At 43.1% G+C, this 12,247-nt stretch overlaps 1 protein-coding gene across 7 annotated transcripts in view; it reads left to right on the top strand.

The window, feature by feature from the left end:
• The window catches only part of ABHD6 (abhydrolase domain containing 6, acylglycerol lipase), a 57,180-nt gene extending 48,132 nt beyond the window's left edge, over window positions 1-9,048 (top strand). For 6 of the 7 annotated variants that reach the window (XM_029051752.2, XM_029051749.2, XM_029051750.2 and 3 more), the window contains 3 exons: window positions 2,110-2,164; window positions 2,348-2,448; window positions 7,904-8,103. In XM_029051752.2, the coding sequence (XP_028907585.1) occupies window positions 2,110-2,164; window positions 2,348-2,448; window positions 7,904-8,080 (333 nt within the window). In that variant the 3' untranslated portion in view covers window positions 8,081-8,103. Of the gene's footprint in view, window positions 1-2,109; window positions 2,165-2,347; window positions 2,449-7,903 lie in introns of all 7 variants that reach the window. The other variant, XM_029051746.2, reaches the window with a different exon arrangement.
• Window positions 9,049-12,247: the final 3,199 nt, after the last annotated feature.

Raw genomic sequence — 12,247 nt, 5'->3', positions numbered from 1 at the left:
AAGTCTATAATGGATACTAATTAGAGGGAAAAGTTAAGCATGCTAAGTGGTCCGCAGTTATGAGACTGTACTTCCGCTCCTCCAGCTCAACAGAAGTAAAGTCGTAGAGAAAGTTATTTAAGAATTGCTATTTGGAGATTATTCTGTCTTAGAGATGCACACCCAAGAAAACACGTCAATGACTGAAAAACTGTTTTTCTGAATCAGCCAAGTGCTAAGGACTGTTAAGTTTTTGAAGAAAACTGAAGTAATATATCAGTCTGCATCGGGGAATCCCTACCCACAATCAAAGATCTTCATTGGCCACAGAGCTAAAACACCATACCGTCACAGAATTCTTTTATCTGGGCAGCAAACCGGTCAGTGGTGCAGTGATAGAGAAGGAAGTAGAAAACCGAATCAAGAATTGCAAAACAGACCCTAGGAGATGGTCAGAGTATGGCAGCAGCGAGGTATTGGACCAAACTGAAGGTCTACAGAGCTGAGTGCTGTCCCACCTTCTTTAAAGTTGGGAGATTTACACCGTTCCCAAATACCGCATCTGATTCCTGGAGTGATTCCACTTAGAAGCCTTACTCAACATCGTTAACAAGATAGAATCCCAAATAAATCTTGAAATGAATTCAGTCCTCGATCCCTGAAGCTATGCTTACCTCAATGCAGCTTAGCTTCACATGGATGGGCCATGTGACAATAATGGATGTTGGGTTCCCCAAACAGCTGCCATAGGGTGAGCTGAAATTGGGCAACCCAAAGCAAGGGAACAGAGGAAAAGTTGTATGGAGGTAATAAAACAAAAAGAGCTTCAGGCAACACTGGGAGCCAGCTGTGGCAAACAAGCCAGCGTGGTGCACAGCAATCAAGAAAGGAGTGGCTCTTTTTGAGCAGAAGCTTCGAGAAGAACATGATACAAAGAGGCAAAAACAGTGCCAGTCACCACAAACAATACACGGCAGCATAACAAAGCACAGTCTTTGTGTATGCATATAGTGTGGTTGGAGCTGCGGGTTCCACACTAGCCTTTTCAGACACACACACACACACTCACTCACTCACTCACTCACTCACTCACACTCATAGGTGAATTTCACCATCAGTGGTGGCGTCTTCGAGCATGAAGGACAACTCTGTCCTTAAACATGAGGATGGACAGCAAGGAGAACAATCATTACATGTGTTCTTCAGCATTCTTTGCTTTCACTATCCAAGACAAAATGCTGGACTAAACAGATCATTGGTCTGATCCAATATGACATTTCTTATGTATTTTTGTCCTAAGAATGCATATTCAGAGAAGTCAGTTGGGAGACCCACATGAGCAGCAGATCAGTTTCTTCATGGAACTATCCCAACCCCAGCTGATTCTGAATGAAAATAAATGTACAATTTCCTAATCACCTTTTGATTTGCATGAAAATGAGGCAGGGTACCTTTGTTCCTTTAATAAACCTCTGTGTTCTGATTTTTTTATTTCAAGGCACTGAGTGAGTAGGATGCATGACGTGAATAGCTTATTTGACTCCTAAACCACCCCCATCTACTGCTTTAAAAATCATTATTTTTATCATTAACCATTGTTGTTATTATTTCTGACATTTGGTAAGTGCTTTCGGGTTCCAAGCGCTGGGAAAAGGTACAAGGCTAATGAATCAGACATAATCCCTGGCCAATAGGGGGCTCACACTGGAAGAGAAAGGACCAGGCAAATTCAGTAAGAAATGGCATTATAATAACACCAGCAGCAGGAAAAGTAACAGCACATCACTGCTGGGAACGAATAACCCTCAGACCTCTTGCTGCTCCATGAAGGGCCAAGCTTGCAAACACAGAGACTATCTCTCTCGAGGTATGGTGTAAGAATCATATCACAATGCTCATGTAGCGCTGCAAGAAAGAGCCCTTGATTCAGCAACTTTCTTGTCAGAGAAGCACTTCACAAAGACATGCCTCCTACACATAAATGGATAGCAGCAATGGAAAAAAAACCCAGAAATGAATATACAGTGATAGCCCACTAAACTCTCCTTCACTTCAAAGCTTCCTGGAAGAAGGGGATGCTTCAAAAAATACGATCTGTCTTTTCTTTGATATTTTGTTGTTTATCTTTAGATTCTGCAGGGTCTTGTTGATGTTCGCACCCCACATAATGATTTCTATCGAAAGTGTAAGTAACCTGCTTTGACCCGGCTTTCATTAAGATTGAAGCTATGGGAGGGTTGTTGTTTTTTAAGTCACTTTTTTGAAATGTTTTCCTAGACTGCTGCAAAATGAAAATATCCAGTGGGTTTGGTAAATATCATAAACAAAAATTCTAATATGTGTAACTTTTTTTTCCTTTTCTATGAAGTGTTTTTGGAAATAGTACATGAAAAGTCAAGATATATGCTCCACGAAAACATGGGCAAGATCGAAGTCCCAACTCAAGTCATCTGGGGGAAGCAAGATCAGGTACTATTTCCATCTTTTCCTTTGAAGTGTGGGGAGAAATCGGGGACAGGACTGCTGTGTCCTGTGGGGATGGACAGCGGACAGATGCACATATCCATATATGGGGTGGGGAGAGGAAAAAGTAGACACAAGGGTAGAGAGACACACAGGAGAACATGGTTAAGGTTGGTGGAAGTCACTCTTCATTTGGATAGTGTCTAGCCAGTTCCTAGGACGCCAATAGCCTCCTCAGGAACAGGAGAGAGTTTTCTCATGGCTCCAGCTTCCAGATGACCTCTATTTGATAGCAATAGCACACATTTTGGTTGTAAAGGTTGATTCTCCTTATTGTCCTGCGAGAAATGTTCTGTGAGCAAAGAAAGTCGTTCACCTACTGAGAATAATTTGTTTCTGTTTGTGGTGGGAAAATTAATCATCAGTATTTGAGTGCTTACTCCGGATAGAGCACTCTTCTAAGTGCTTAGGAGAACAATTGAGTTAATAGACATGAACTCTGCCCTCAAGTGTACAATCTAGTCAGGGAGACAGACACTAAAATTATAGGTGGGGAAAGCAACAGAGTTTCAAGCTATGTACATAAGTGTTTTGAGGGGTAGGGGTGTGAGAATCCAAGTCCTTAGGTTATGGGGGAAGTGTTGAAGTGGCAGTAGAAAATTCTTTGCTAGATGTTAGCAGTTAGAAGCAACGTGGCTCGGTGGAAAGAGCATGGGCTTGGGAGTCAGAGGATGTGGGTTCTAATCCCAGCTCCACCACTTGTCTGCTGCATGACCTTGGGCAAGTCACTTAACTTCTCTGTGCCTCAGTTACCTCATCTGTAAAATGAGGATTAAAAGTGTGAGCCCCACATGGGACAACCCGATTACCCTGTATCTAACCCAGAACTTAGAAGAGTGCTTGGTACATAGTAAGCGCTTAACAAATACCATAATTATTATTATTATTATCATGTGGCATGTAATTTAGGGTGTTGGGAACAGTGGAATTTCTCTCTGTTAGTCTTATAGCTCTTTTTCAATGTCTTCAGCATTCAAAGAGATACGTATATATGTGTATATATGTGCACACATATATCTAGATCAAAAAGAGTGAGGCGTAGTGGGGGTGAGAAAGAGGGGACTTTGAAATAAAAGGAAGCAAACAGAAACCTCTCAAAGTTCAGGAAAGTGTTTTCCTAGAGGATTGGTCTTATAAAGGTTGAAGATGAGAAATCAGTACATGGGGCTAGCTAGCATTGGCTACATTGAACACTTTGGGAGGATTTTATCATTACGTCTCAGTTTACATTGATTTAAAAAATTGCTGGCAGGTGATAACAGTTGACTTAGATAGATTTACATGATGCTTTTCTACCTCCCTTCTTTCCATAACTGGTGTCTCCACTTGAAATATGCAGTCAGTTCACCTACAACACAGGGGTTCTGTTTGTAAAGAACCTTGTGTTAAGGAGAAATTGCATTGTGATACTCACATTGTGTTGATGCCACGTGTTTGCACACAACTATTTCTGCCAGCACCATATCACATTGTATCCAAACAAATGCATGTTGTAGGAAGAATGTTCCTTAGTTCCTTAAGAGTGTTCTATCCAAAACACGCTCTGAAAATATGTGTTGTGGCACAACTATGTGGGTTTTTTTTAAATTAAACTTCTGATTTATCCTGACCTATAGTTGGTTGGTATTAACCCTTTCATTCGTTCTCATGTCAGCTTATTCTGCAGTTCATAATAATAATTAATATTGCTGTTAAGCACTTACTTTGTGCCAAGCACTGTGCAAAATGCTGGGGTAGATCCAGTGCAATCAGATCAGACACACAGAGTTCACAGTCTAAAGGGGATGGAGAGCATTTATTTAATCCCCATTTTACGGAGGAAGAAACTGAGGCACAGAGAAGTTAAGGGACTTGAGACATGACAGGCAAGTGGCAGTGTTGGGATTAGAACCCAGTTCCCCTGTCTCCCAGGCCTGAGCTCTTTCCACTAGGCCCCGCTACTTCTCTTTCATTCTCAGTATACCTTTAGCCCAAGAGATTGAATGCCTTTGTCATCAATGCTCCCAGTCCGCAATTGAATGAATTTATTTCAGGTCAGAATTATCCAAGCTATGCCTGTGATCATTAGTGAGTCAGCAAAAATTTCTGGCTGCCCTCCTTGTCAATCCTTACCCTGTCCTTGGTTCTTAATGTGTCTTCCTTCTAGGCTATACATTCATTAGTACAGAGCCTATACACATTCAATGTGTAGGGAATCTCTACCAAGTAGGGTGAGTGCAGGAGAAGAAACAAAGAAGAGGATAATTAAGTGACAACCTCAGAGAAGTGATATTTTAACTTGCACGTGAAAATAATACACGAATACACTCATGGCCCTTAGGAAAATCTTAGTTGAGACCATGATCCCAGAGGTTCTCCCACAAGGCAGAACAGAAATAAGGAAATACCTCTACCCCATTCCTGGTCAAAGTCCTTGAAAGGGTTGCATACACCCACTGCCTTCACTTTCTCTCCTTCAAATCTCTCCTTGACCCACTACAGTCGGGCTTTTACACACTTCATCCCACTAAGATTACACTATCCCAGGTCACCAATGACTGCTTCAGAGCCAAATACAACCAACTTTACTCTGTCCCATTCCTCTTTGATCTCTCAGCCATCTTAGACACAACTGACCACATCTCTCTGCTTGAAATGGAATCAGATCTTGGATTTGCCAACATAGTATCATTCAATCAGTGGTATTCACTGAGTGCCTACTGTGTGCAGAGCATTGTACTAAGCACTTAGGAGGGTGCAGTGCAACAGAGTTGGTACTCATCTGGTTCTGGTTTTCTTATATCTCGACTGCTCCTTTTCACTTTCATTCTCTGGCTCTTCTTCCACCTCTCAACCTCTACCAGTGGGTATTCTGCAAGGCTCTGTTCTGGTTCCCTGTGGTTCTCATGCTGCACGTACTCTCTCAGGGAGCTCATCCGCTCGCTCGTCTGGCTTTAGCTACCATCTCTATATGGATGATTCCCGAATTTACCTCTCTAGCTCTGATTGCTCTACCGCTATTCAATCTTGCATTTCTCTGGCCTCCAACGCATCTTCACTTGGATAGCTCCCTGGCATCTCAAACTCAACATGTCCAAAACTGAACTCTTCCCCTTCCCTCCCAAATCCTCCCCTCCTCCCAACCTTCCTATCTCTATCAATAACATCACCATCTGTCCTGTCCCAGAAGGCTGCTACCTTGACTCCTCATTGTTTTTCAGGTATCTGGTTCAGTCCACTGCTAATTCCTGCCAATTTTCCCTCTAAAACATTTTCTGCATCCTCCGCTTCCTGTCTACCCACAGAGTTACCACCCTGATTCAAGCAGTTGTCATGGCGTAGTTAAACTTCCGTGTTAGCCTCCTCACTGTTCTCCTGCCTCCAGCCTCTTCCCATTTCTGCCCCTATTCCATGCTGCTGCCTGGATCATCTTCCCAAAACGTACCTCAGCACGTTTCCTCACTCTTCAAAAACTCCCAGGGGCTGCCTACCTCACTCCATCTCAAAGACTCCTTTCCAGCTTTATCCACCTGTCCTTTTCACCTCCTGCTCTCCAACTACACTTCTAAGGGCTAAATATATTGCATCATGGTCAGTAAATGCCATTGCTAATAGCTGTTGCTACTACAAAATATGTTACCCATGGAGATCTGTACTTCCGCAGAAGAGGATTTCTGCTGTCTTCACACTCCTTCTAGCCCTTTGAATAAAGTAGGCAAAATAGGGCCCACTGACTAAATCTGCCCTGGCTCCAAGCCAACACCTTTTGCCTGCAGTCACTCCTACCTTGCTCTGAGGTAGCCATGGATACAGGTAACAACCCTCCCCACTCTGATTACCACCTTCAGAAGAGCAGGGTGTATGAAATTACTAACTCGACTCCAACTTGCTGCATTTCATTGAAGATGTGCAGTCCACAGCAGCCTCGGCAAGCTAGCAGATGGCCTGCATTGGGCCTTGGTGAATTGGCCCTTGCTGTTGCTCAGATAGTTGCCAGAGCAACCTAGGTTGTGCACCTACTTGGCAAGGTAAAGTCATTCTCATTGCCTCCGCTCCCCTCTCTATCATCAGGTGACACACGCTGGTGTTCCCTGCTTTGGTGCTATGGCTTAGAAAGGATCTAGACCCCGGTGCCTAGGACTTTCCAACTACAGCGGCTTCTTATGGAGCCAGGAGATTTGAGGTTTTAGTGCTTCCCAACAGTTAGGGATTTATCCCAACCCCTCTTGAATGTGCTGATATTTTTGGCCTGAACAATTTCCTGTTTTAACAAAATCCTTTTGTTTGCCACCATGTGAAGAAAAGTTTCCTTTCATTGCTAGACCTACCAGCTTCAAGCTTCAGTAAGGTTTCCCTCATCTTGGTGTTGTGGATGTTGTGGAATCTGATGAACAATACTTCCGTTTCCCTCTAGTCCTCACCCTTCATGTTTTTACAAAAAGAATCATGTCCCCACTCAGCCTTCATCTTTCTAGACTGAAGTTCCTAATCTACCCTTAAAGACTGATCTATCTTTCTGGTCATTTGGATGTTCTTATATAGCCTTCTCCTCGTCTGTTCTGACTCTCCTAAGATGAAGCAACAGATAGTATTCCAGGTGCAGATGCTCCATGGTTTTATATAGTGGCAAAGCTACAGCTTTTGTTTTCGTTATCCTTCCTGATGATACCCAGGATTTTGTTAACCTTTTTGAAGGAACAGTCAACAGTGACACTGAGTTCTTTCCTGAGTCATGGCAGGAAGCTCCAACCCGGCCATCATTAAGTTGAAGTTTGGGTGATTTGTTTTCCACTGGGTCCCATCACCATGCAGTTGCCCACACTGAAGCTTATCTGCCACTTGGTTTTTTATAGTCATTCAGCTCTACAAAGTCTTTTGGCAGTTCATCCTCACCTGCCTGACATTCCACCAAATAGAAGAGCTTAGTTTCCCCTACAAAGTTGGAGATTTCACCACACATTCCCTCTTCCAGGTCCTATATGAAGAAATGAAACAAAACTAATCTTCATGTCAATCCTTGGAGGATGCCATTATTTACATTTCTCCATCCGGAAGTGTTTCTTCTCTCATTTTCTATCCATGGTTACTCCATATACCTTAGTATTTTTTGAGTGCCTACAGTGTACAGGGCACTGTACTATGCACTTGGGAGCCTACACTAAGTGTAACAGACCTGGCCCTTGCCCTTGAGGGTTTTAAGATCTATCTGTTTTTTTAAAAGTTTTCAGTAGGGAACTCTGTTGAGCTACTGTAACTAGATAGCATTCACCGGTTCCCTTCGTTTCACCCACTTATTAAACTCAAAGAATTCCTGGAGATCAGTAAGGCATAATTTCATAATACAGAGCCCCACATCATTTTAAACTGGAATGAAAGGTAATAGGATTTTCCCATAACATTTACTTCTTTCTTTTGTACCCAGGTCCTGGATGTATCTGGAGCGGACATGTTAGCCAATTCCATCTCCAACTGTCAGGTGGAACTCCTGGAGAACTGTGGACACTCTGTGGTCATGGAGCGTCCCAGGAAAACTGCCAAACTCATTGTGGAGTTCTTAGCTTCTGTGCACAACACAGACAGCAGAAAGAAGCTAGATTAAGCCCTTTGCAATCTTGAGCATATCCACCACCACTACTTAAATAGCAGAAATCTGGCGCTTTGATAATTTCTCAGGGATCCCATGCAGAACATGGTGAAAGTGCCAAAAGTCCCTGAGGAAAACAACCATGCTTTATCTGTTAACTATAGTACTAATGACAGCCAGTGTCCTAAGGGAGTCTTTGATCTCTATAGGGCAAAGAATAGTTTGGGAGTGTCAAAATAGAAAGTATAGTTATGGAATGCGCCGAGAGCTCTTTGCAGCTCATGGTACACGCTCTTGGGCAAAGCCAGTTTTCAATGGACTGTAGTTATTGATGATTTTCTGTGTGAAAAGCATTCTTTACAGATGGAGACTTCAGATATTTCTCTTATTTAGAGCCTAATGCATGATAATTTATTGTTATAAGAAAATGATTATAAAGTTCTAGACATTTAAATGAAATCCCGTTTGTATCTTGTGTAAGATTTCTGCAGAGACATGTACATGAGCACAACACATTAGCTGGAGTCAGAGAAAGGGAAACGATCATCCTGAGTGTTTATATTTACCGGAAGTGGATTTTTAACCTCTGGAATAGTTCATCTGTTTGCCCTACCAGGAGCAATGCTCTGGCAGTTTATCTGTCCTCTCTTGAAGAGGTGATCGGATCCTTGTGGTAAAGCCTCTGAATAGAGAACGGTTGCAGGATCGTGGGGGATTAGAACCATTTCATGAGTAACTTAGTTTTCGGAAATCGGGACCTAATAAAGCAATCATCTCTAAATAATGAGGTGCATAAGCCACTTCAGGTATCATACAAGTAGTTCACCTGCCTCCTTGCCATGTCATTGTGCTGATGACAATCTTGGATGTAAATAATCTGTTCACCAGTGAACCATAGGAATTCAGTGAACAATGATGTGATTGACATGTATAATGGCTGTAAAATTTACTGGCGTGTCATGAATTAAATTTAATAAGCATCATACAGTCTATCTTTCTCCAAAGTCTGAAAAAAGTGCAGTGTTTGCAAACGTGCTGTTAAACTCAAATGAGATGTGTTGAAAAAGTGGCAATGTGAACTGCAGTAGGATGCTTGCAAGTTTCCTTTTTTATCAGGTTGGTCATTTGCATCCAAGTAGAATTGTATTACTAAAGTAAAGGGCAAGACTAGCTGGTCAAGCTATTCTCAGCACTAATGCTGATTCACTTCTTTTCCCCATCCCTATTCTATGCGCATTCAGTTAGTTTTCCTATATCAAGGGGGCTGTGTTCTTGAAGCCCCTCCTGTTATGGGAAAATCATGTTCTGGTAGCCATTGACAGTGGTAACTTATATGTTAGGGTGTTTCCAATGGGGGAGATCATGCTTCACTAATCTGTTGGAGTTCTTTGACAAGGTCAAGACGCATGTGGATAGAGGGGAGCCAGTAGACATATTAGGTTTAGATTTTCAAATAACCTTTTGTAAGGTTCCACACCCAGAGACTTTTAGTGAAATTGAGTGATCATGGAATTATAGAGACTAATCTGTCATGATTTTATAACTTTATAAATAGTTGCCCTTGTACTTGAAGAAGATGCCACTGATGGAAGCTAAGGAGTAGCTTGCCATCGGTAGGGCCATATGCTTGATTGGTTTTTCTGTAGTGGTGCTGGGTTGCAGCGAGTCATTCACAGTCTCTTCCCTAGTTCCCATGTAGTCAACAGCTCACAGTGCGAGACTTTTGGTTGGGGTACAGGTGCAGCCCATGGTTGTGAATTGTACTTCCCAAGCACTTAGTACAGTGCTCTGCTTACATTAAGCGCTCAGTAAATACGACTGAATGATTGAATGACTGTGGAATCGAATATCTCTGTGCATCGGTTTCAGCAGCAGGCCCTGCTATGCCCTAGTCTGGTTTGTACTTGATTGTTGAGGGAGACAATTCCTCTGCCATACCAGCCCTTGGGGGTCTTCACTGGGATTCCAGGTGTAGTCTGTGGCTTTAGAACAGAATATCTCTGTGCACTCTCACGAGGAGCACCTGCTCCTTATTTTCTCTGGACACTTTTGTTGAGTGAGGCCTCTTCTTCCGTGGTTTGAAGTACTGGAGATCAGAAGGGTCTAGATCGCAAAGGAGTGGAAAAGAAAAAAATAAAATATGATGATGATGATGATGTTGGCATTTGTTAAGCACTTACTCTGTGTCAAGTACTGTTCTAAGCGCTGGGGTAGATACAAGGGACTCAGGTTGGACCCGTTGCCTGTCCCAGACAGGGCTCACAGTCTAAGTAGTGGGGAGAACAGGCATTGACTCCCCATTTTATAGTTGAGGTTACTGAGGCACAGGGAAGTGAAGTGACTTGCCCAAAGTCACCCAGTAGGCAACTCAGAGCCAGATGAGAACCCAGGCCCTCTGACTCCCAGCCCTGTTTTCTTTCTAACTCCCAGCCCTGTGTTCTTTCTACTAGGCCATGCTGCTCCTCAACCTGGAATCCCCACCATGTGCACTTTCTTCATTCAATCGTATTTATTGAGCACTTACTGTGTGCAGAGCAGTGTACTAAGCACTTGGAAAGTACAATTCAGCAACAAATAGAGACAGTATCCAGACCCACATTTGCTCCCTGGTGAGATCCCATTGACAAGTCTAGTGTGAACCCAAAGACAACTGTACATTCTATTCCAGGTTAGTCAGGAAGCATGGCACAGAGGAACCACACTTCCCTAGGTGCCCTTCTTTCCTGAGCGAAGCCAAGGAGGCGGGAGAAAAAGTCAGGTATGGCTTACTTTGCTTGCTGCCCTTCTGTTACTTGGATCAGGATCTCTCCATCAAGGATAAAAAGCTGGTTAAAAGATGGGAAACAAAGGGAAAGGAGAAAATTGTTTCTTGTTCATTTATCATCATTTATTGAGCACCTGCCGTGTGCAGTACACTGTACTGAGCACCTGGGAGAGTATAAAAGATTTAGAAGACACCATCCCTGCCCTCAAGGAGTTTACAGTCTAGCAGAAAAGACAGACAGACACTTAAATTCAGATAGGGAAATAGTAGAATATATAAGATTGGTATGTAAGTGTTATGGGGGTTATGGCAACATAAGTGCTTAGGTAACATGGGAGGGCAGAAGTGGCACTTGGTGGATATAAGGTGGGGAGATTAGGGCTTTCTTGGAGAAGGCCTCCTGGAGGAGATTTGATCTCAGAAGGGTTTTGAAGGTGGGGAGAGCTATAGTCTGTTGGATATAATAATGTTGGTATTTGTTAAGCGCATACTCTGTGCAGAGCACTGTTCTAAGCGCTGGGGTAGTTACAGGGTAATCAGATCGCCCCACGTGAGGCTCACAGTCTTCATTCCCCTTTCTCAGATGAGGGAACTGAGGCACAGAGAAGTGAAGTGACTTGCCCACAGTCACACAGCTGACAATTGGCAGAGTCGGGATTTGAACCCAGGATCTCTGACTCCCAAGCCCGGGGTCTTTCCACTGAGCCATGCTGCTTCTAATGATGGTATTTCTTAAGCGCTTACTATATGCAGAGCACTGTTCTAAGCGCTGAGGTAGAGACAGGGTAATCAGATTGTCCCATGTGGGGCTCACATTTTTAAATCCCCATTTTTACAGGTGAGGTAACTGAGGCACCGAGAAGTTAAGTGACTTGCCCAAGGTCACACAGCAGACAAGTGGCAGAGCCGGGATTAGAACCCACGACCTCTGACTCCCAAGCCCGGGCTCTTTCCACTGAGCCATGCTGCTTTGGGAGGGAGTTCCAGGCATGGGGGGAAGCATCCCCAAGAGATCAGTGACTGGACAAACAAGAACAAGGCACAAGTGAGGTGGTTATCCTGAGTGGAATGAGAGTTGGTGAACTGGGTTGTATTGGGAGGAGAGAGCTAATTGAGTGCCATAAAGCCAGGAGTTAAGAGTTTCTGCTTGATATGAAGAATGGGCAGCCAATGGATGTTTTTAAGGAGAGGGGAGATGTGCAATATGATGGTTTAGAAAATGACCCCTCTATGTAGTCTAGTAGGATGGATGAAGGACTCCATATGTTCTCAAGTGTTATGATTTTTCTTGAAGCTCCAGAAAAAACATCATCACAAGATCTTAATATTCAGTGCTTTAGAGCTTTCAGATAACCACTCACCATCTTCTACACTCTATTAATTTATCAATCTGCAGTCTTCTAATAGGATAAATCAGA

The sequence above is a fragment of the Ornithorhynchus anatinus genome, chromosome X1, assembly GCF_004115215.2.
Source record: "Ornithorhynchus anatinus isolate Pmale09 chromosome X1, mOrnAna1.pri.v4, whole genome shotgun sequence".
NCBI lineage: Eukaryota > Metazoa > Chordata > Mammalia > Monotremata > Ornithorhynchidae > Ornithorhynchus > Ornithorhynchus anatinus.
This window is presented reverse-complemented; position numbering and strand designations above follow the sequence as displayed.